Source organism: Aphis gossypii, chromosome 2, assembly GCF_020184175.1.
Source record: "Aphis gossypii isolate Hap1 chromosome 2, ASM2018417v2, whole genome shotgun sequence".
Lineage (NCBI taxonomy): Eukaryota > Metazoa > Arthropoda > Insecta > Hemiptera > Aphididae > Aphis > Aphis gossypii.
The window spans coordinates 44,866,252-44,892,858 of record NC_065531.1 but is presented as its reverse complement, the minus strand read 5'-3'; the positions used below and the strand labels follow the sequence as shown (position 1 = coordinate 44,892,858).

The following is a 26,607-nucleotide window of genomic DNA, read 5'->3' as shown; positions in this document are numbered from 1 at the left end:
TCATATATTAAGTTGAATTATTATTAAAAATCCTATATAGGTATTATTATTATTACCATACAGTGTCTGCAGTTAATTGATTCTATTGATTTTACTACAATATACATAAAAAATTTCCATTGAAATCACCATACTTCAGAAACGATTTGCCGCGATGTTCAATGTGTAGTTTGATTATTTCCCGATTAATTAATTTGAAAAATGTATGAAAAAACAGGTTAATCTTTAAAATATATATTTTTTTAAGTCATGAATGAAATTTACGATTCTCCTAAACGACCTTGTATAAACTGAATACGACATGTAGATAAAAATAAAAAAATATCTATAGCAGGTGTATCATTATACATAATACAGTAAATTGAATACTATTATTCTGAATATTATCTATCTGAATTCCGGACAAATTCATTTAATGTGAAATAATACATATTGTGATACATTCAATGGATATTTCAATGTTCCTGTTAATATGTATAACATGAATCGGTTCTAATTTATGAAATTCGCACGATTGAGTGGTTTACAATGAATATAGACAAACTATTGTAAAACAATATATTATATGAATTGTCTGTAGGACCATAATATTTAAAATATATTTGATAGTAGCAAGAAAATACGATGTTTAATTAGTTTATGGTATATACTATATACTCGTAATATTATTAAGTATCATTTAACATAAAAACAGTAGGTACTCATACTTCAACTACATCCCACACTATGTTATATGGGTGAATACCATCGTAATACAACTGTGTTTAATTTTTTAATTATTTTACTTATCTAATATAAATATATTATAGAATTCTATAGTATTCTAAATTAGGTAGAACACGGCTCTATTCGGTCCTTATCAGCGTACGGAATCGTGCACATTTTAAGGAACACGATTCCGTCTACGTTTGTTCCTAATATTTTAGTTACCCACATAGCTGTCAGATTTCCATAAGGTTACGTAAGTATTTGATTATTTGACTTAGTTATAGCGTTTTACGTACGTTTTGAGTATGCGCAACTATTAGCGAAGCTCTAAACAGAAGATCAGATTTTGTTGGCCGGTTGCTGTGTTCCTCCAAGTGCAGATGCCGGAGCTAGCGTATTAGATGAAGTGACCGATACCGATAATAAACAGCACTGTCAATTTACTATGTTCTAACTCTATATATATCGGTCGACTGCTTAGTAACATTTATATAATTAACAGACAGCAGCATTAAAATCATTATAAACCTATCAAATAAGTTTTTGTCGTATTATAAGATTATCTTATCTTAATTATCCCTGAAGAATTTTACATTTTACCGAGTCACCAGTCTGTAACTATGTCATTGTGTGTTAAGTTGTAAATTGTGTTGCGTTATATAAATCACATTTTTAAATAGTCAATATGGAAGTCAATAACGGAGTGAAGTTTATTTTTTCGGAAAAATGAAAACCACTTGAATAACTTAACTTCTATAAATATCGACTTATTCCAACAGGAAAAGATGGTTTAAAAAATGGTTATATGCATACGAAAATTGCACTACGCTAGTATTTCTCAGTCCTTCACCCAATTTAAATTGTTTTCTTTAAAATTATTCTAAATCTATATTTTATATTTTTATATACTGTATTCTTTGAATAAACTATATATTATGTATTTTAATTATCAATATATAAATGTATGTAACATTTTTTTTATATTATTAATAGAATGTATAATATATAACTTATGTAGTTAAGTATTTAAAACCAAACGGCTATTATCGGGTATTACAAATAATAAAATTATTGATTATACATTGGATATAGGAATATGTCATTAGCAGCCATTAATTCATTGCTATGGTAAATATGGTATAATTATAATATCCATATAACTATACAAAAAAATATATAATCCCAACTAACGATTATGCTATAAAATGTACTATTAAGGGTTAAAAGTTTTAAGTACTCGCATAACGATTTAGAGTTCCGCTATTTATTATAAATAATAATATTATATGCACAAATAACAAATAATTAGTAGTTTATTATTGTTGTCTTGTCTATGCGTAATATGAATTTAGTGCAACAATGATAAGAAATACAATTTATAATATTTATTATCTTTTGAAAACATAAACAAATAGTAATAAAATAGAAAGTTAAATACAAATAATTATGTTAGAATTAAGATTAAATTTTTACTTATTTAATATTAATTTTTATAAATGTAATAAATACCAGAAATATACACAAAATATTAAAATCGAAATATTTTCATCTATCCTATAGTGCCTATACACTGTGGCAGTATACAGTTATATCTATCTATATTATTTTAGGTTGGAATTAGGGCGAGAGATATATTGGTTTTACAATAATATATTTTTTTTGTCTGTCATAAGATTTCAGAGACGAAAATTTGTTCTAATTTTCAACATTAATAATGATTTCAAATTGGAGGTTTGATTTAGTTGATACTTTAAGGAGTCAAAAATCGATAAAAACATGTATAGTTAGAAATTAGAATTATTATCATGATAAATACATAATATTTTGTTCGTATTGTTCGCAATCATTTTATTAATATATTTTATATTTAAACTGAATAATAATTAAACCAAAAATCACACTAAATTTACATCTACGATAGGGTATAAATTATTTTTAAGTTGATTTCAATAATAAATATTTTATAACTCAATTTAATTACCTATGACATTACTATATTATATGCCTACATTGAAGAAAAATTTTAAATTTATTATAGTTATAACTTAAACTATACTTCCGCGTATATTGACACATCGGATATTACAATTTTTGGTTTTATAGAAAACTTAGTTGAAGAAGAAAATTCGAATAGGATTGAAAATAGGTCAAATAATGAAGATTAATTCATTTCTGTATAATCTCTTACTACTTTTTAATTTTTTTTTTTAATAAAGTGATGAACTACTTTTATTTAAATTTTTCATCAGGGAGCAGTTAACTTTATTTTATTTTGTTAATTATTATTTTATTAAACTTTATCAAAGTTTACTAAGAATTAATTCATATTTATAATAATAAATGAAAAATCTAGAATGTGTCACTTGTGTTCAAGTTACAAAGAGTGCATATTTTAATTATCATTATATCATAGGGGTGGCAAATTATTTGAAAGCTAAGTGCCAAAAATTACCTTTAATTGTCATAAGAATTTTTATATATTATATACTGGTAGAATCTTTAACTTAGTATTATTAAAATAACATTTTTAGTTATTCGGAATTTTTATGAAATGGATTTATTTTGCTCAGAACCCTTTAATTTTAAAAAATCATTACACCACTAATCTTTGTAATACAATATCTTAAATTTAATATTAAAGATTAAAAACAAAAATAAGTAACATAAAATTATAAAAAAATACTAATATTCTTACACAAATAATTACATATATAGGGAAAGGGAACTTACCTACATTGTTTAGCTACTATTATTTCGGGAGTTTTTGGTGGAATGATAAGAAAACAACATACGTGTTTGAGATATAATTTCTAGGTAATCAAAAAATAATACATTTATACATTAGAATTCCCTTCAAGGGATGAATAACATTGCAATTAAATCGAAACAAACCGTGTAAGAATAGTAAGGCATAAACTAAATATGCAAAATATATGGTGCACACTGGGGAGGTACAACTCCCTTTCACCAAAAATGTGAACTTCTTGAAAATACGTATTGCTCTACAAATGTTTCTCACATCTAGTATCAGTAATACGTGATTTCAAAAAAAATATTATTGATATAACTATACACATTAAGTATACCTATATTATATAGTAGAGAGTAGTATATCGTACATAACATGCATATTATATAATGGTTGAAGAACGACTAGGTACAAACAAATACATTTTTTTCTTATATCAAATACACATATTTTCAAACCAATCAAAACAAATTTTATTCACGTGATCTAGAAACCATGACGTCCATATTCGTTTCCTTTAATAGCATAATTATTATAATTTATTTAGTAGGTATAGCACTGATAGCACTGGTGTATAGTGGCATTGTGTATAAGTACCACCTACTGCGTATGTACTACGGCCATTCCCAATCGGACATGGTTAAAATACAAACGTTATTATAGTGTAAAATCGTTTTTCATCGATCAGTTATTACTTATTATTTATTAATAATTTATTATAAAAAAAAGGTAGTAACAATAATAAAGACGGTCCGACTATCGCTCGTGCGGCAGTGTAGTTTCTCCAGGAATATATACCAACGTTGCGCATACTACACACCGGCAGATGATATTCAAAACGCGATTTATTATTTATCAATATTGACTAACTAAAAAATATGCCGATAACATCGGTAAAATATACCTAGGTACTAATAAAATCATACGGATATTTATGTCATCGTTAATCATCGGCGAAACGTAGATAGGTACTAGTTTCACTATATATCATTTAGCCATGCAATCGATTAATAATTATTTATTATTGACCCATTATTGGTTCATATAAAAATGTTGACAGACGAAAAAAAAACTAATCACAAAATATAATACACTATACATTATACTATACGATATCACTGTGTGTGTGCACCCGTGCGAATATTTTCTCGAGAGAAAAAAAAAAAGGTACGCATTAAGCACTTATTAAAAGGCCACACACACAGACACGCGAAGGGGCAATAATTATACCATTCCGGCAGATAAATCGGTCACGTCTGCTACCGAAACTTGTTATGCATATCGAAAACGGTGAGTGAGCGCGCATATGATTATAACAACAATTACGATGCGTGTAAATATCTTATACGTGGTATGTGTTTACGAAACAAATCCGGTCTCGTCTAACACAAATAACAATAATATATTATTATGTCGGTTTTCCATTTATCGTTTTTCAATTAATATGCGATTTGCCCAACGGCCGGGCGAGCTGCAGCCCACGCGCGACACCGCGACCGACGGTGGTGACAGTGGCACGGTGTCGCGCGTGACCTACGAATTTGTCTGTGTTTTTTATTATTATTATTTTTTTTTTCTTTTTCCGTTGACAAGGACGATTAGCTCTCATTATGTACGTACAAATGCTGCATATATACCTATACACACACGCGCGCGCACACACTATATACAGTATAATGGTGGCTTTAGTACAGTAAAATGTATATAATAATAGTAATAACGTCCATTAGCGTATCACTCGTGTAAAGGTGTACCCATGCACGACAAGGGTCGTCGACGATACAGTCGCACATATATATATAATATATTAGTAATATCATATTATAAAAAGAAAAAAAACCACGTTTATATCGAATAATAACAACAACATCGGCGACTACGTCTTGCCACTGCGGCTCGGGTTTGGGACCAAGAAGGAAATTTGATTTAGAACCTGTTTGATGTGACTGATAGCTACACTGGCGGGTAGGTACACTCAGTTGATGCGCTCCGAGTATTATGATTGTTTATTAGAGAGACTGCGTATATTATATTCATGGTATGGGATATAATTTATAACGAGTTCAAAAACGTGAGTCGCGTGTGAAATGAGCTGAAATATTCTCCGGGGGGCACTGTGCGCACTGCACACACATCACTCTCTCTGACTCACACACACACACACAGATGGACAAATTAAGTAAAAATAAAAATCACGTATAACATATACGACCGGGTATACGGTGACGGTTCCTAGATACCAGCTATAATATTACGATGTTTTTACAACATGTCGGGCGCCCGAAAGATGCTGCGGCGGCGGTGGTGGGTTCGTTATACGACAACAACCGCCGCATAAACGGATTGTCCGTTTTGGTGACATCGCACGGAGTACATATTATGCCCACCTATACCCATTATTCACTATATATTTTACTCATATTATACATATCGCGCGTTCGGTGAGGTGTACACCAGGGTCAAGCCTTTTGATGTCGCCGAAAGGCTGTTATAGGACCAATTTCGACTGCGTCCGTGAATGTACCCCACGGGCCATGACTGTACAAATCTTCCCACGCCCGGTTTCTTTCTTGCGTTACATACCGTTCGACGTTCGTACGAGCACTGCAACGACCGAATCTCGGAATATTACAAGTAATAATTATTCGCTAAAACTGACAGAATCCATTAGTTTCAAAGTTCACAGAACAGCGACACGACGTCGTTTTAGACATTATATGCTTTTTTTTTTTTGATCGATAACTTTTATGTATAGACATAAACTTATATAATATACTGTGTTTGTTTTCGTATTAAATAAGTTCTTGGAAACTATTCACGCTACGATGATCCGAAGAAACGCGAAATTTACGACTCGAATAATCAATCGCAGTGTAATCGGCCGGGTGAACAGTAAAACATGACAAGTATATGAAACGAACAAAAGCCATAATAATGACGAACACCGACGTTAATAGTTTACGAACGTTATACTCATACATAAGAAGTAATGTGCGCAGTCGATTATTAAGTATTACATTATATTTTATATTTTATAAGAATCGCGGTGTAATTATTAGTCAGATTTTCCCTTTTAATCCTGCAAAACATGTTTGGCATAATGTCCGGTAGCTAAACACCTATACGTATACCTATTATTAATTATTATAATGTTCGAATACGAATAATAATTCGGAAATTAAGTTAATCGATTTAGTGCGAGAGGGTTTCAGTGATTAAAACGTACCCAGCACATAGAAATAATATTTTATGATTCAGATAACGACGGTTATTGGCAGACAAGAAATGTTATGAATAAATTACTTTGAAAACTTCAAAATGTTAATGTAATTACAATGATTTGATTCGTAATAATTCGTACAGTACCTAATTATTATACTCGTTTATCAATTAATAAAAATACCTGCAGGACATACCGACACCGTGAAAAGATATTTTTTTTCAAATTAAAATAGGTAGTCCGACAAATTTTTATCTGGTTTTAATTTATTGTGTGTGGATTCGTGAGAATTCAAGATTAAACCTGTCTGCAATAAGACAAAAAAAATTCCGTAAAACCGTTGTAGTTAAAACAACGTAAGTTTGAATTTTTTTTTGCAAATATACAATTGTAACGTTAAATTTATAGAAACATTGAATCATTATTTTATTTATTTTAATATAAATAAGTTTTGGAGTGTTTTCACGTATGGCGTTATAGGTATACATAAATACGTTTAATATAGCACATTACATACTTTAGGTTAATAGCACTTAATATAATATAGTATCTGTTCATTGTATATAATGGTAAAACGGCTATTTAAACATAGTACGAGCGAACATCAATCAACTGAAAACGCCAAGTTCTTAAAACATTATTGAATCATCAAACGTTAATAACACTCGTATTCATTCGAGACCGCCATCCTACAGATGAATGAGATCTTTTTCGATTAATAATAATTTGAACCGTTGTAAATGTGTTCTTTGTTTACGTTCGCTTTAGCTGTTGTAGCGGTCAATTATCTGTTAGGCTCAACACGATTTCGTCGAGTCTTCAAATATTATTTCAATTAATATCCGTTTGCTTTTATATAGTTCAGTGGTAATGGAATTACCTAACCTAAGTATTATAAAGCTTCGATCTATTATGATATACAATAGTATAATACCAAGTGTTTTCGCATTAAATATCTTAAAACTACTGATTATTATACTACTTAACTGATTATTCGCTGTTTTTTTATTATAAAGATTGACGATTGCACAATACATTTCTGGAAATCTGTGAGAAATTCACTATTAACAAACCTACCTACGATACACACACAAACATATAATATGTAATATTTATAACTTTACTTTACTTATAGCTTTTCATTTAAACGATTTTCTAACAATAAATTAAATAAAAATACACCGTTACTAACCGTTCAAAATCTATCTAATACTCTGAAATTTTTTTTTTATTAATTCACTTTACCTAATCAATGCATTTAAACGGCGTGTTTTTTTTTCAGTGGTAAATATTTTACACGTGGCAACAAAAGCCAGACTTTCATTTAATTATACTCGTACTTTATGGCATGACGGCGTGACGTCGTCTCTTTTTGATGTTTCATCTTTATGTGATGGTCGTTTAAAACGATATTTTATAAATAGAATTATTATACTTTTCTTGGATAAAAATCGACTTTTATAGTTCTATCTACATATTATAGGAAGACGTGAGTGCTTATATAATGTATAGATCACGTCTTCCATATACACTGTGTAGTATGTATGATAAATTATTGATTTGAAACCAAATATGATAAAAATTTTCCAAATGATAGTCGACGACTAGTGACTACAGTATACTGCAGTATGTAATAATTATTATACAATAGGTTTAATGTATATAATATATATATACATACAGATTCGTGGAAATGTTGTGTTAGAAAATCTGCGGAAAATACATTAAGTTGTTATTGAATCACCCTCTGATTTCGTAACACCAAACTTGAATGAGTGCGTATTATATACGTTTTAGGTATACTATTATTATTTATTATACATTATTACTTTAATATAGTTGTCCCTTTCACGATTACACTGCGCAGCATCGTCGATGCCGTCCGATTATAATATACATTTTGTACATGTACGATGACTACACACCGTCGAATAACGCTGTACAGGCTGCACCTGGTCACCTGGTGTAGATCGCGGTAACGTTATCCGGCTACCGTAATGGTATCCCGCTGGCGCTATACTGCACCGATATACATATTACAATATATATATATCAAATATGTTCGCGCACACCACACGAATATATCTATGGCACCCAACCGAGACGCGGACCTCCTAATATCCCATTCACGGGCGTACTCTAATTATATTGTCGTTACTGTTTATTGCCGCTTTCTGACCCCCCCCCCCCCGTCCTCTCCTCTCCAACCAGTTCAATCCCGACATCGTTCCGTGCCCGATCGTGTGTCTGTCTTTCCACGTCTCGTCAGACACACGCTCAATACAATAAAACCATACATACAATAATAAATAAGGTATATATAGTGGTATATTATATTAGTATAATAAATATAATAATAATGTTCATTTCGCACACCCCCAGAGGGTTTCGTGGCTGGGAGACAGACCGTCTGCAAGAGGAGGAGGAGCAGAAAAATCGGACGAGAAATCGGCTACACAAAGGCCCGTGCGACGGTTTTCGTCGTCGTTGTCGTTGTTGTTTTTCCATTTTTTTTTTTTTTTTTTGTACTTCAAAGTGTGTAATCCTCGAGTGCGCGGTGTACATTTGGTAATCTCTCGTCTTTTCCCCACGGGGCCACCGATATCAATAGAAACGGCTGCTGTGGTTTTTGCACACCGCCCGTCGAAAAATACAATATAATAATATAAAGGTAGTATTATATGATAGTATTTATAATATAGTACTGACCGGTTCAACTATCGAGAGCAGCAAAAACGACGACGACGAGTCTATTATTGTGAAAGACTCACCAAAAAAAAAAAAAAAAAAACAACACAAAACCACTATACCTATCATACCTATTACGCGCGCCGTGTATGGGAAACGATCAATGGTGCTACAATCGAACAATATATAATATAACAAAATATAATACGTAGTATGCTGATATATTTTTTACGACGGACGCGCGTCAGACATCGTATTTGTATTTTGTTTATATCAGCACGCGATTAAAATCGAATTTTAAATTTGATTCCGCGGATGTTACAGATTCCAATCTTTGGCAGTAGGTACCTATGTCCAACGCTCGCTATTTTTTCCTCTCTTTTTTTTTGAGGCTAATCGAACATTTTTAAAAACCAGTTTCCGTAACGTGTTTTTTATGATAATGAAAGATTCATTGAGAAAAATAAAAAAATAAAATTTAAAAAAATACGCTCCGATGAACAAACGTAACATACTGTTGTAACCGTGGACCCACCATGTTTAAAAAAAAAAATTGTCTTTCATCGAAATAACAAAACCGAAAAATCGAAATCGAATCTACACAATAATAATATACTTACATGTGTTAAACATTGTATGGTGAATACATATATATTTAACGCGATTCGTTGTGGTCTAGGCACAAAGTTGTAAAGGTATATCTGATGTAAAATATAATAATATTATGTATACTATTAACCCTATATATATATACTTACTTCCCTTTGAAACGTTTTGCCGATTACTCCTCGCTGCCCACATTTCATAAAAGAAGATTGTCTTATAATATAATACGCTTGCGAAAACACCTGGACGCACACGTATACATGATCCGATATCCTTATGGATGTATATATATATATATATATATATAATATTGTATTTACCGTGAGTATATTAGATAGTTTTCCACCCTTGGAGGTGTACCCCATCATGTTGAGTCTTAGTGTTTTTTTTTTCCGGACCAGATGTTCGGGTAACCTATTCGTAAAAATAATAAAGAAAATCCAATTCGTTTTACATTGGATTATTGAGAAAAAACTGAGATAGGTAATTACAAAAATAATAACAATAATTATAACCTTACACATAAACAAGTTAAAAATAATATTATAATCATGGTGTTTTCGCAATTTTTGTTATTTTCAGTCGATGACTAAGTAGAAGTTTATTATGTATCATATATTATATATTATATATATGCTGCACGAGAGGTCGCAATAACTAATAAGTATAATAAGACGACGGTCTTCGCAATAATAAGCATTGTAAACAATGCGTACAACATTATAGTCTTCTTCTCTTGGCTTCTCGTGGTGTCATTGTGAATGAAAAGGGGGGAGGGTTGACCGAGATGCACCGTAAGTTGACCACTGCAGCGGTGTGAACCATTATATTATATTATAATATTATACGCATGTATACTATTATTGTAATATATTGTAGTATTACTGTTGGATTGTCGTTGGTCTCGTTGAGTGAAATATCACGTCACGCAGCGGATGCTCGAGAAATCTTTATGACTATATAAACATAACTATATTATACACGAGTGATGGTGTTGGGTCTCATATTTTACAACCGGCTGACATGAAAAAAATCACCCGTCCGATAGCTTTTCAGCGTATAATAGTAATAATAGTGCGAATAAAAAACCGTGTTCGCCAATATAATCACTGTAATGATATATACCTATACCTATATATAAGCAGCTATGGGTGCGAGAACTACTCAAATGAGTTCTCAAAACCTGTACCTCTGATTTGCGGTCTATCTCGTTAAAAATGTATTTATTACGACCGGTGCGTAGGACTGTGAAATGTGAATAGACTATATAAATTTCGGACATAAGCACCTATACCTATATTATATGGTTTTGTCGTTGAACACGTAAACTGCAGCGCATATACTTATTATAGCTGTACGTCGTGGCAACATAAAATTTAGGATTTATTCAAAAATAATAATGATGAAAAATCTAACCGTTCAATTAAAAATTATAATTAGGCCCGAAAAAGACAAATCTCTCCACAGGGTGAGATATTTTATTGGTCATCTTGAAAAAATAAATACATTATATTATTATACTTATTACAATAACAATAAGAGAATACAAATTAAAAAATATATATAAACATTTTTTGTTCTTGTTCATAGTGTCAATTAAGTAATAGTCGATAGTAAATTTTAGTTGTTAAAATATAGACAAATTATTTACCTACAACATATTATACTATTGGTTATATTATAGTATGTATAGTATCGAGTAAATTTTATAAAAGGAGCCATAATAGAATGCTAGTAGATATGTACCTATAGTAAAAATATAACCACGGTTTTAGTTGATAAAATTATTTTGATCGGATTACAAATTTTCAATTCCAATAAAAAAAAATCATTGTGCTATTACTTATAAGTTATAAGTTATAACTTTATAAGTAATAATTTAGTAATTAAAGATACATAGTTAATTAAGTAGTATACTAAACAAGTTGGACCCCTATTTTTCGTGTACCTCGGGGCCTCGGGACCTCGGACCCCCCTCTTATAATCCTGGCCTGATTATTATACGACACGAAACAATTTAACAACCAACAAGACGACGCAATGACACCAGGATAAATCGAAAACTATCGCGCACTATCATTTTTCAGTAAATCATTTCGGTTCAATTAGAGTTTAATATGCATTTCACGTTTAGGAATAAAAACTTGATTTATTAGCGAAGGTTTACGAGCTGTGTCTCGTTTAAATTAACAGTGCGAATACATTATACATTAAGAACAAAATTGTATTTATAATGTATATTTGTATATATACACATACACGGGATACGCGCGAGTATATATAATAAATATAATAGATTTCTAGTTACTACGAACCTAATTTAGTGAACAAAACGTAGAGCTTAGAGTTCTATGGTCATCCAACCCACGAGTTTTCGAAATACGCTAATGGCGCTGACATCGGATATTTACTATGACGTGGTTCCTATTCATATAAACAGTCATACAGAAATGTGGTGGAACCTTTACACGTTATTCGGTATACAACTTAAATAATAATAGTTACTCATCAAAACATCTATAGTAGTGTACGATGATTTATCGTCGTTAATTAAAATTATAATTATTTTGTGTCGTGGGTACCAACCGTTTTGTTTCGCTAGGTCGTGACGGCCACAGACAAATTACAATTTAGTGATGACAATCTATATAATATAAAGTTATAGGAGGTATTCAGTGTGTATTTTTGTGTCATATGATAATATAGGCACTGTAAAGTAAAAAAAGACCGCAAGACGTTTACCATTCGAATTCGAATCATAATTTTCAGGAAATGTTCAGTATTTTAATTTCGGAAAACCATTTGAATCTATTTGAGCGTATAAATGTCATACGAGTCTTTAATTTTCGTTTTTATATTTTTAATTATTATTGGATTCGGTGAGAAGCGTCAATTACGTACCTATATAGCAAAATCTAATACCTAACTATAATTATGCAATCGTATCACCTCTGCCGGTCCAATATTCAACGATCAAAATTACGCTGTACACTTATATAGTGCACAGATTTCACACAAGAAGACAAAAATTAAATTAAATAATTTAACATATATCATTTTATATTTAGTTTTGATATTCTCGTAAACCGATCCGTTCGTGTATATTATTGAACTTTTCTAGGAATTATACCTCGGTCACTACTCCTTACATTGTACGTTGGCGATACATAATATGTATATTATTAGCTTAGCCTTTTACAGTGCCCGTAATAGTGTTGTATACGTGTACGATGTGTTCAATATAAATCGTAAAAAACGACTGTAGATACGCATTGGCATTACGATAAACGAATAACGACGACGACTATGGTACGACTATCGATTTCACGTAGGCAGATAAATAGTATAATATACAATAAAAGAAGTGTAGTCTTTTGACAAAACATTTATAGCTCGCGGATGGACAGACGTCGTACATTATTAGACATCGCAAAGACATAAGACGTATGTATACACAATAATATTATAGTAAGTTACTGCCACTTTAATATTAATATTATTATAGTACACACTACACATATTACAATATGACATTCACGGACAGTCTGAGGACGAGCGTACAGTTTACGGTTTTTAAGTACCTGCATCGTACAGGCCGCAGATAAGTCAAACGCATGTCTCCGGAGTGCCGCAGCATCATCATTAATCCGTACCTTTATATGGCGTTATACCTATGCGTGTATAGAGTATAAGACGTAATACTGTAAGATCTAAAGTGTAGTAAGTTTGCCGAAACTCATCGTGTATTGTATAATATCAACAAAATAAATAATAATAATATTATAATGACAACAAAACCGAAATAATAATATTATGTCGCGAGTTGGTGCAAACCAAGTAATTGAAACGATTCGATAGGAAAATCGATACTCAACATAAAAATACATTTTACCAATATATGTATATATATAGTCGGAAGTGGATGCTTAATATAATTGAGTGATTCGTTTAACGTAAAACACTCATTCTTTAAGAAACCACTCAACACAAATTTTGAAAATATTTCTTTTACATAATTATTCTAAATCATTATATAATTAAAAAAAAAAAATGTTTATAGTCTTAGAAATAATGAATATCTTACGTTAAATGGATCACCCGGTACGATTAAGTTATACACCATCAGTCTGTAGTAGGCACACATATTATACTATAATATTATATGAGCGGCGTTCAGTGAATGTTTATTATTACGTATTGTTCGTATATATTATTATAACATATGTTTCGTATATAATATACGCTATTTGCTTTTGTACATATATATATATATATAAATACAAATAACTGTAAGAATTTCGCGCTTACCATTGCCGCGGGACGTACCTATATATACACGTCACGTTTACATATAATATGATTTGCGAAACGGTTTTTAGCGAATTTGATTTATAATCGATTTTTTGACAATGAAACGTCGATAAATACATTACGGCGGGCGTTTGACTTTTTCTTTTCTCTCTCAATTTCTTTAAATGGCGTAATTATTTACGACCGGCCGAGCATTTCGAAGGTATTTCTAACTGGTTGTTGTTATATATTATTATAATGTAGCAGTGTGCAGCGACGACGATGTGCGCGTAATGCCTCAAGGGCCCGTCTGCTGCTGCAGAAGTGCACACCACGCGCGGTCCAGTGCAGCATTCTCCGGTGGACTGTTATCCGCAGCGGTCTGCCTGTACACGGCGGGCGGACAGTTATACTTGCTCATCTCGGTCGTAATAAAATAAATAAATATTGTTGACGTGTGACATTCTTTTTCCAACGACCAAATCTTTAAAATACGACACACGATTTTACACCGCGAATATATATATATGACCATCAGGTGTTACATGCAGACGCGACGACGATCTTTATTCCTAATTTACACAACCTTGTAAAATAATATTTTAGGTTTTCGTGTACATACGAGTCGGTGTGAACTGATACGACGTTTAGGCTCGTTTATATTTAATTAATAATAATATAATATATAGTTTATTACTAAATTTTTATATCATAAAATAAAATATATCTAGGTAGGTATATTCGTATATGAACTATAATTAGCTGGTTATTATACTAACAATATATCGAGTGCTATATATAATATGTCTGTAGTCTACTATGTGATAAACGGTTGATTTTTATTCGATTTAGTGGCGAATGGATATAGTTCGACCATATTTTATTACATCACCGAGGATGAAAAAAAAATAAAATACGTTCCACGATAAGCACTGCACGATAGTGTCCATTAAAGATTTTTGTTCATCGAACTCCCTCTCGCATTGGTGTAGACCGAATAACAGAAAGCCCTCCGGGGTGATTCGTCGTGGTTTGGGGTCTGTAGAACGGTTATCGCATTAATCACGGCGGTAAAGGGGGATGTATATTGGTTTGGTTTATAAATTGGATTTAAGAAGAACAAAAATCCGGAAAACGCGATTACCTATAAGCTCTGTTTGAATAAAATTATACAGTGGCATTTTTTAGAACGCGCCGTTTTCTCAGCAACGTTTATGAGTCTATTTGTACTAACAATATAAGCAGTGAAATTGTTTAAAATAATATAATGCGTTTATAAAATATAGGATTAGTGTCATTGTGTAGACTGTAGAACAATAACTTATACTTGGAGCTTATATATGTATTATGTAAATATAAAAAATATATGCTAATTTTGTTCGTTTCAACCTAACCAGCTAACCTAGTCTTCAGTGATATCAGTACAATCATGTAACATAAACTTATGTTTAAAAATACGTATATGATTTATACAATTAAATCATAAAATATAATATTTGAATATTTAGAAATTATGTCTGTAAAAAAAACTCCTCCGGGGTAAGCACAAATCAAATCAAATACAGAACGTGCAGCATTATTAAGACGTTATATATACACTAATACTTATATTATCATATAATATTTTAATTTTGTCTTACAGATATATTATACTATATAATTTATATACCCCTGTGGGGTAACCATATATATTATGCATTATTTATGTATAAATATGCATAATATATTAAATCTAACCTATACACACTACCTACAATTCTAATTAAGTAGTTCAATTTTTGTTATTTTTTATCGGCTGGTGTGGTTAATCTTTATAACTATTATTATTTGTCACAACTATATACATGTTATTATAACTACAAAAGTGACACTGCATACTCGTACTCTTATATAAATTGTCCTGTGGATAATATACCTATACAGTATACGCTTATAAAAATATCATAACACACCTGAAGTTGACGGCCAACAAAATGTTCCAAAACAACGCCTTGATGATGATACCCGTCCGGACTGTGCGCATAATGGGCCGGTGGAGCCCTACGAAACCGGCGGCATGCCCCCGGGGCCGTCCCGTATATACCGGTAGCCGCTGTCGGCGTTCTTATCACTTACGCGTGCTTCCCGCGCCCGCCGAGGGCTGACGGACTTCGCGCGCCACTGTGACGCAGTTACCGACCAACGACGAGCATCGATCCAAACAGACGAGACTCGGCGAATCAAATAAATATTAACTGCACCACGATAACGCGCGTATGTTATATAATTGACGGAGATAAATACGCGAGCATATTATCGTACGATTTACGACCGCAGCTGCGACAGGTCAGTCGATATCTTATGAATATTAATAATCTATTTTATACACGCGTCGTAATGGTATGGGCGTGAGGCACGACGATTCGGAGTTATTTTTAAACCGGCCCGGCGCGTAACGCACTGTATATATATAGTCGTAAAGTGAAAAATTTCGTCGCTTACGATATTGATATTACGTATTTTCACTATTATTATCGCATATACTTACGATGTACGATCGCGGTACATTTACGCGCGTATAAGGAGGAGAGCGCGTACACGCGAACTGTTCGACGTCGGAGACTTTAATGCCCCGTCGTCGTCGTCGTCGTCGTCGTTGGCGGCGGCGGCATCGACCAGAGGGAAACACGGACGGCCGGGAGAGCGGGTAATGTGTATATATACATATACGTATACTACTGAAAGAGAGAGAATACGGCCTCCGCCGCCAACGACACGACACGCCTCCCGAACCTCGTAATTGGTTATACACCGAGTGTATATGATGCGATCCTTGGGCTGACGTGCACGCCTAATAACCGCAGCCTATTATGTCACGGGCCCCGAGACCCCCGCGGGTCATCGCCGCGAACGGTCGAGCCGCCGCTGCTGTTGCTGCAGCAGTCGTCTGTCGTCCGATCGGATGAGTGGCTTTTTTTTCTTTTTCTTTTTTTTTTTTGACGGTAGTGCACGACACGTTGAACCGACGTACATAAAATAATATATAAGTATATATATAATAATAATTAAATAATAAATAATATATTATTTAATTTAGTCGTATGGCCGCGAATTGCGTTTTAGAATTTTCATTAAGTTTTTTTCGTCTGTAGTATACCCTATCCCATATATAATATATTTATTTTGCACCTTGAACGACGCCCCTTATTTTTCAGTCTTTTGTCCGCCAAAAACACATAATATGATATATTATTATTACGTTATAGGTATATATACTTGTTTGTACATATATATAATACTCTATCCGCGCGTTGGTATAAGGTGATGATGGTAGTGGCGGTGGGGGTCGTCGTCCCTCGACGATGTATACACTGTGCGTTATAAACCGACACGATGTGTGAGGTATTAGGAATCCATCGAGCGAAAGGTCTCAATTAAATCCGTCTCGGTCCGCAATAGAATCGCAGAAAAATAGTCGGTTAATTATATCCCGCAAGCGGCACGTCTTCATCTAACGTCGTCATCGTTTCTTTGATCCCAGCGGCGTATATGTATACTTATATACTATATATATTTATATACACATAGCATATTTAGTCGGCGATTTCGCCGTATAAGCAGCGATTTTACGCTTAACCGTTATATACATACGTATATAGTTATATACTATATATAGTGTATACGTGTAGGCCTTTTCGCGAGCGATTATTTCTTTTTCCATAAAAGCATATAATAGGTTTATATCGACGTAATATACGTAGCTAATAATATAATAATATACCTACCGCACGTCAATATTATTTTTTTATCCGCCAATTTTATTCATAGTAGCACGATAGTACGATACAACTATTATAAATTGTATACATCGTTATGATAGTTTTTATAACTACGACTTATTCCCACGCAACTGTGAAGTATGCGTTTCAAAACAAAGTGATTTTTTTCCAAGTGACTTCGTACACTAATTAAATATCGAATATCTATATAACACATAAATACGCCATTTTTTATCTATAAACAATATAAAACAATAAACTAAATTTACTAAAATAATTAACTACAGTATTTTCTGACAACACATAAACGAATGCTAATGGAAATCGTCCTGATAAGTTTAATATTATATTTATTTTGTAAATGTACGTAAAAATAAAATATAGCAATGTTATAATCATGTGATAAAATAATATATAATTGTTTTATTTTTACGTAGGTAATAAAAAATATACCACAGATAAATCTATTACTAAAAGGTAATCGTGTATTTTGAAATAAAATATATAATTTTCCTTTTTAATCGTACTTACATATATTTACGTCATATATATCTAATAGGTACTATACTTACTTTTCATAAGGTAAACATCCAGCATTATTTATTTTTCGGACACCTACGCAAAAATAAGCCTGTAATATTTCATATCTCCATCATATCATTAGGTTAAATTTAATGTTGTTTTCTTTTTAAAATCATATTAAGTAAGTATATAATGTATAGACATTATAGACGTGTATAATATAGTTTTATACATAAATATATTCATAATATTATAGCCATGTTATAGCTTATATAGGTTGTATTTGTTGTATTTATACTAAATCATATTTTATATCTAGTATCTCTTTAATTAACCAACAACACTATTTTTCTTTTTTTTAATTTAAATAAAAAATTTTAAAAAATTAATTAATTCATGATCAAAATGTAAATTATTTTAACTACTTTTTACTCATTCTGAAAATTACCAATAATTTCAATAATCGTTTGTTAACAAAATGTGTCATCTTCTTCAAAGCAACAAGTTGATTTAGAATGCAGTTTTTTCGTCAGTTTTTCGATGAGAAGAAGATTGAGAAACATTATTATGACAGGCACATATTAATACACTATGACAAATAAAATATTAATTAAATACTTAATTAAAGTTATTATTAATAATTAAGACGATTTTAAGTAAATGTTCAATAGCTGTTAATTTTATAGTGAACTATTTAGAGATTTTACAACTTTTATGTTTATAATGTTTTTGATAAATACACCTATTCTATAATCATTAGCTAAATGTCATTGTTCATTTATCACCAATATTCAGAAATATAAAATCACAACTCATTAAAATAACTAATTCAAAGATATATTGTAATATAAACTGTGTATAAAAACTGGTAACTGTAATAAAATAACATGTTATAACATCTCTATTGAATATTTTTCACTATAATAGACTGTGACTTACTGTTAATTGTTATTACAAATACAAGAATAACTGGAAACTGTTTTGTTTGAAAATCGAATGAAGAAATAATTTTCCTTGTGTAATTCTACTCGATAATATAAACCTTTCCGTATACTATATTAATATTTCTTTTATTATAAAAACACGACAAAAAAGTTCAGATATAATGGATATAATTTACTGTACTTATTCTATACACTGAGTAATAAATAATAACTTTAAATCTTAATGGAAAATATTTATGAAACTGATATTTTTGTTTTAACTAAATAAAATTGTGTATTATATATATATAATATACAGCTATATGTGAAGTACCTACCTATATCTAATTCCTGTATTGTCATTTTTAACCTCAATCCTTCTTACTAGAAAAAAATTTTTGACTTTCTTAAACTAATATAATAAGGTTATAGCCTTATTAAAGCTAGATCTGAGTTCTGACATTCAATTTCCCCTTGTAAGGTTCTTATTGCCATATAGTTATATATCCTATATATTATGCATTATTAAAGATTATTTGCCTTTTATGTGCATATACCTATACGTATATAATAAGCTAGAGGAACAATTTTAATTAAATTATACGTGAATAATAAAGTTTATGCCAAGTAAATCCTCAAATTATATTTAGTAATACACTATAATATGTTGTTATTAATCCAATATCTAGCTATATATTTATAATCATATATGATATAAATGATTATAATAATTATAAAAAAATAATATACATAACTATTAACTATTGATACATACATCATTGATTCATTGTATTCATATAATCATATGTCATATGCGGTAAATAGTGAAACAACTACAGACAATATAATAGATGATTAATGTGATAGAAACACGTCTAATTATTTAGGTACTATAGCCTGGCATTAGTATTTTTCTTAATTGAAAATTCAAATTATATTTCTAGGAATATTTAATATTATTCGTTGTGATAATGATTCGTGCACTGCACATATCGACCATATGTATTAAATCCTAATTAATGAGATTTTTATGATTAGTATAAGATGTAAAGCCAGTAAAATAACCGATAAACAAATATAATTTCACTTGAACAATTATACATTTACAATAACTTAAAAATAAAAAGTACCTACATCGTACAGTACAGTACCTATAGTACCTAGGTACGTCTTTTGAAAATTATTATTTATATGATACTATTTATCACTATATATTTTGGTACCTATATATATTAATATCAATCTACAAATTATAAGTATACGCTTATAATACTTAACAGAAATATTTAACTTATTATTACACAACATTCCAATCATATTACAAATACATTAATTTTCCGAGCAATAATACATTAACACGTATGTTGAAGACTTTTTAATACATAATTATTTTATTAACAAATAGATTTATATATTACGTCTATATACTTTACACTGTCACGTGTATAATGTATAGGAACTAGCTACCTATAGAGCGCTAAGTGTTAATTGTCAACTGCCATTGGTCAAGTACTTATAGTATTTATATTTATTTAATAATTCAAGTTTTGTTAATACTACACAAATCACGTCAATATTTCGTCATAAGTCAAATAATAACACATCATGTAATTTTTTAGTTTACCCTTACGATGGTTAAAATTAATAGTCGAGCTTACAATTAATAACATACGTAGTATCAAGAAATACTACAAAATAGACCACGCACGCTTAATAATAATAATTAATATTTTAATACGTTGTATATGCGTCTTAATGTCTTATACAGGATCAGTCATTTAAAAGATCGTTTTTAAATGATAATACTTTTTACTATTATTATTATTATTATTATTAATAAAAACCATCACGCAATAATAAATAATAATATACCGGAAACGTTCTCGCACATTCCTTAATACGTAGTACGTAATCAAAAACTGACGTGAGCTTCTCCTACAGCGTGAACAAGACGAGTATGCACCGTACTGCTATTATATATTATTAAACACGGTGTTATTAGGGTTTTTTTTTATATATAGGACAATATCATACGCCATCATCCAAACCACCCAAAACCCAAACATTAAACGCACACAGAACACAAATTATAGAGTATTATACCTGCAGTGTTCGTGTATGTGAACCGTATATAAAATAATATATATGTATACTTATATTATATACACATCTTCCCCGGTCGACCGCAATGTTTATCCTTGCCCGGGTTAATGGCTATTCCTCGACCCACTGCAGCAGTAGGGTTTTCATTTACAATCATCTCACCTCCGGGGCCACCCATGGAAGGCGAAATAAAAGGCTCTCTCAATATCTCATATAAGACCAACAAAAAAATAAAACTATAATTAAATAATAAAGAGTGTGTGTGTGTGTGTGTGTGTGTGTGTCTCTCTCTCTCTCTGTACCTCCCTCTATCGTATAATATCTCTGATCTCTAATCTTTCTTATTCGCTCTACGAAGCTGTAATTTTTTCAGGGACAAATAATAAAAGTAACACATTTATCGTGAAATCCGTGTATAAAATCTGTATTACGAATTCTAAGAATAACATGCATAATAACGTCATATTATTACCCGCGTAGTGACAGCGTAGGTACTGCAACGTACGGTAAAGACGAAACAATTTCATGATCCATATATATGAGAATGGATTGGGTGATAGCGAGGGGGTAATCTTCTCTTCGTATAGGTTATATAATACAACCATGTAACTATATGTGTGCCTTGTGGGCGAAATTGACGTCCGCCCTAGCCCGCGGCGCTGCAGTAAACCCATATTGTAATAGTAATATTAATACGGACAGGTATTGTGCTATTATACAGCTGGTCACAAATATCATACGCAAATAAACTTGCTTATGAATATTATAACTTATAATACGCTTGTGTAGTCACTGACAGACCGAACGTACAGTCGTCTGGCGAGTAAATCACGGTTAGTAATATAATAAAATGGTACTATAATACTGCGTATAGTTGAGAATCGAGACACCAAATTTCCGTGGTAAAAAGAAAAAAAAACATTGACTGCTCGCATAAAATAATACAGCTTTCATTATTTTTCGATATCACTCAACCGAAAAAATGTTACGATTGTTTTAAAATCTGTTATTTTTATGTTCTTCAAACTAGAAATATGAGTGATTTAGGAAAATAAATACGATGATATGGCAGTCAAAGTTGAAAGTTATTTTCTTTTTATGATGAGATTTGGTTTCTTATCGGCTATAACAACTGTAATCCTTCTCGGTTCTTTCTTTTGATGAGACATTAAAAAAATATAATATTATGTATAATTTCATTGAATAAAATACTATGGCAACAATAGATCATAATAGACTCTTCGTTCATAGAATACCGTGTTGTATGTTAAGAGATATTCTATTATTTTCTATGTGTGGGACTACTTGTTAATTTCTTTAAATGCGTATAATATAAAAGTTAAATATTATACTTTAATTTTAATTGTTTATAGATTTTAAAACAAATTGCCTATATAAAACCCCTTAAAAGCGAATTTGTGTGACATTATTGACGTTAGTGTAATAAATAAACTCACCTTTGATGTAGTCTTGGATCGAAAAATCTAAACCAACCACACCAGCAGTATGAACTTATCACACTCATTTGATAGGTTTTCACGCCATCAAAGCTAATGAAATATCCATGGCGTAAAACGTTTTAAACTTTGAATTATAATAATCAGTTTAAGTACCTACTTTATACATATGACATAATATAGATAATAACATTATAACTGCGATCTATTGCTATAAGTATACCTACATTATAGTAATTAGTGAATAAAATATATTACATATTACAATAATGTACTCAATTAAACATAACCGTTAAGAAAAAACCACAGTAATAATTTTTATTAGGTTTGATACAAAGTATATTATGACTAAACGAAAATAATTGGATAACATCGAAAAGTATCAATACGATTTTGGGTTTATTTACAAGTACGTGTCACTGTGTTTTGAAAATAGCTTATTACACAATTATAATATTTGTTTACTTCCAATGAAATGAAATGAAACTCAAATAAAGACGATGATATACAATTCACAATTCACACAATTTACTGTTTTATGTTTCCACGAGAGATTATCATAGTAGCAATTGTATTTTATAAGTTTGAGAATAATATATTTAGGATTTATTTTTTAGACAGTAAAACAATTTATCTTATGACCTTATAAATGTATACAACGTGGAAGATTTTTTAAATTTAATAACCAACTGATAACTAATAAGTGACCCATTAATAATTAGTGATTAATGGCAATATATTTTAATAAAAATTAAAATTAAACAATAAATTATTAATCTTTTCAAGTAAAATACATCAGATAATAGATATATATACTTTTGAAAGTTGACATTATAATATTAAAAAGAGATGATTCACACGAATAGGTATTTATACTCGTACGTATTTGTATTATCATCGATAATTCGGTGTTTTTTCCCGACATAATAATCCCTAAAAGATTTTCTCAGCTCCTATGAAATTTTCGTGTAAAAATAAAAAAGCACAAACCTTCAACTTATTTTGATATTTAGTTAAGCTAAATACAAATAGTTTTCCTTTATTAAACCTTTTTAATGCGGCACGCCGCGCGTCGTGCTTTACGAATACAAAATGCAAAATTACCATCCATAGTTTGCAGACTGCGGAGATTGAAAAACATTTTCAAAATTACAAATTCCAGGTCAGCGTCCTTAGTCAACGACTTGCATATCGACATCTACAGTTGGTATAATAATATGTGCTAGGCACGACACGCGTTTTATAAATTTATCCTACAACATGTGACACGTCCTCTGGATTATAATCCTATAACTAAGCGTCGTTTCATAATAACAATTTAATTAGTAAGATTCAAATAAATTCCAATTGCTATAATACATTTATGAATAGGTATTTTCTTTGTTTTTTAATAGTTATAAATCATAACTTGTGATGTATTGATATTTGATAATGAAACAAATGTTTCGATGCTAATATTTCATACAAAATACCTAATCAATTCAAATTATTATTTTTGTTATTATAATATAAATTATAATTGTATAATTAATACACAAAAATATATTTACAAAAACGATAGGTATTTACTTACTATGTTATTGAAATCGCTATCTTATATAGATAATATAAAAATACTATTTAGTGTTCACCAATAAATGTAGTTAACCTACACTCTCAAATCGAAAAATGCCTAATAATATAAAATATTATTATAATATTGTTCAAATTAGCACACAGATTGTCCACGACCGAAGCTTTCAGACAATCCCTGTATCCAGGGCCGGATTTAGAGGAGTGGAGGCCTCGGGGCATCAAAAAAGGGGAGGCCCTCTGGCCCAAAATTATTTTCCAAATAAAATGAACAATGTTTTAACCTTTTGACGGAACAGCGGGGTGACAGCGTATTTGTAAATTGAAAGATTTTTTTCCCGAAGTCACTATTGTGGGGGCCCCGGTTGCCTTCCCCTTAATCCGGTCCTGCCTGTATTTCTTTGGCGTTTTTTGGTCGCACGATTATCACCCTGCTGTCGCACATTCTACGGTACGCCTGTGTGCCGCCATTTTAAGCCGTGTGATCATATTATAAATTATAATATTTTTTACGCAGTATTTGCGGTGATCTTAGCGTTGAGCTTGCAGCTCCCGGCTTGATGCGTCCGTTTTACTCAAACTACGAGGTCCGTCAGTCGTGCCGGTGTGCGTCTATCGTCATAAGATTCGCGTATATCAGAGGTATTCAAACTTTTTCATCCCAAGGCTCCTTTGAGTCTTCACAAAATATTTATATTTATTTCTTTTTAAATTTCTTTTCCTTTTCTCGATGATTTTTCGTGTCACCCTGGTTAAGAACTACTGAACTATATAGCAACAAAATATATCATAATAATTGTTTCTTTTTTATCAAATATTTATAGTTCTTAAAATTTTAAAAATAATATTGAATATCTCGTTGAATATTGAATAAACATGTACTTAACTAAAAATTTCCGGAGCTAATAATGTTTTATCATATCATTCAAACAGCCTATTGAGTTTTTCTCGGGATTCCATAAAATATCGTTTTCCCGATACCATCGTAAACAGATCACAAATTATCTATTGAAAATATATTTCCGAATGTCATTAGAAAAATATTGATAGAACGTAAATTATAGCACTATTACAAATTCGGTATTCACGATATTAAAATTATATTAAGTATATAACACTTTATACATAAGACTAGAGACAACATTTTACTCGTCACAGAAAAAGTGCGCTTGTGTACGTTCAAACACATTTATTGTAAGCCTAATTATTATTAGATATCCATCAGCCGACTAAGAAGTACAATTTACTACAATAATATACATACCTACTATTAATTGTGTACCTACTATAGGAAGATATCATAATTTATACAATGCTATCGCTATGATATATACTAATACTGTACACCGAAGGGGATAATGAATATCAAATATAATATATGTATTATATATATTATGACATGTGTGTTTGTGCATGTCTGTAAAAAAAGAAAAAAAAGATGTAACTTTAATGAATGAGATAACGATAATTAGTCGATGTATTCGGACTTAATTTATTTCGGATGCGCGCGAGCGATATACAAAAGAAAATAATAAAATGTGAAAGAAATAACTATCATCACGACTAGAATACAGAACGTCTATTAAATAAAAAAAAAAAAAATAGGGGGAGAGAACACAGAGGAATAAAAAAACGTGATCATCACCTCAGGTGAAACGCGTTCGACGGAATATAGTGCGAGGGGTTGTGCGGCGGGGAGAAAGAGTGTATAGGTATTATAGAGTGGAGACGCAGACGAGAAAAGTAAAAAAAAAAAAAAATAATAATAATAAATAAATAACAGAGTGCGATCGAGTGTTTTGGTTAAATTGTTTAATGATCCTTTATATAATAATATTATATACAAGTGCTGTATGCGTAAGACTCGCGGTGTTCAATAATAGGGCTCTCGGCCGCTGGGGTCGTATTGTTAATGTAATATACGTAATTTATATATATTATTATATATATACGTATAAATCATACGTATACATAATTGTGCGCCCGGACCTTAGCTGTTTATAGGTATACT

The 26,607-nt window shown here is 31.0% G+C and overlaps 1 protein-coding gene across 1 annotated transcript in view; it reads right to left on the bottom strand.

Moving 5' to 3' along the window:
• LOC114124781 (protein Wnt-2) overlaps positions 1-16,889 on the bottom strand; it is a 58,888-nt gene extending 41,999 nt beyond the window's left edge. The window contains exon 1 of the mRNA XM_027988151.2: positions 16,214-16,889. Coding sequence (XP_027843952.1) covers positions 16,214-16,284 — 71 coding nt within the window. The 5' untranslated portion in view covers positions 16,285-16,889. The remainder of the gene's footprint in view (positions 1-16,213) is intronic.
• Positions 16,890-26,607: the final 9,718 nt, after the last annotated feature.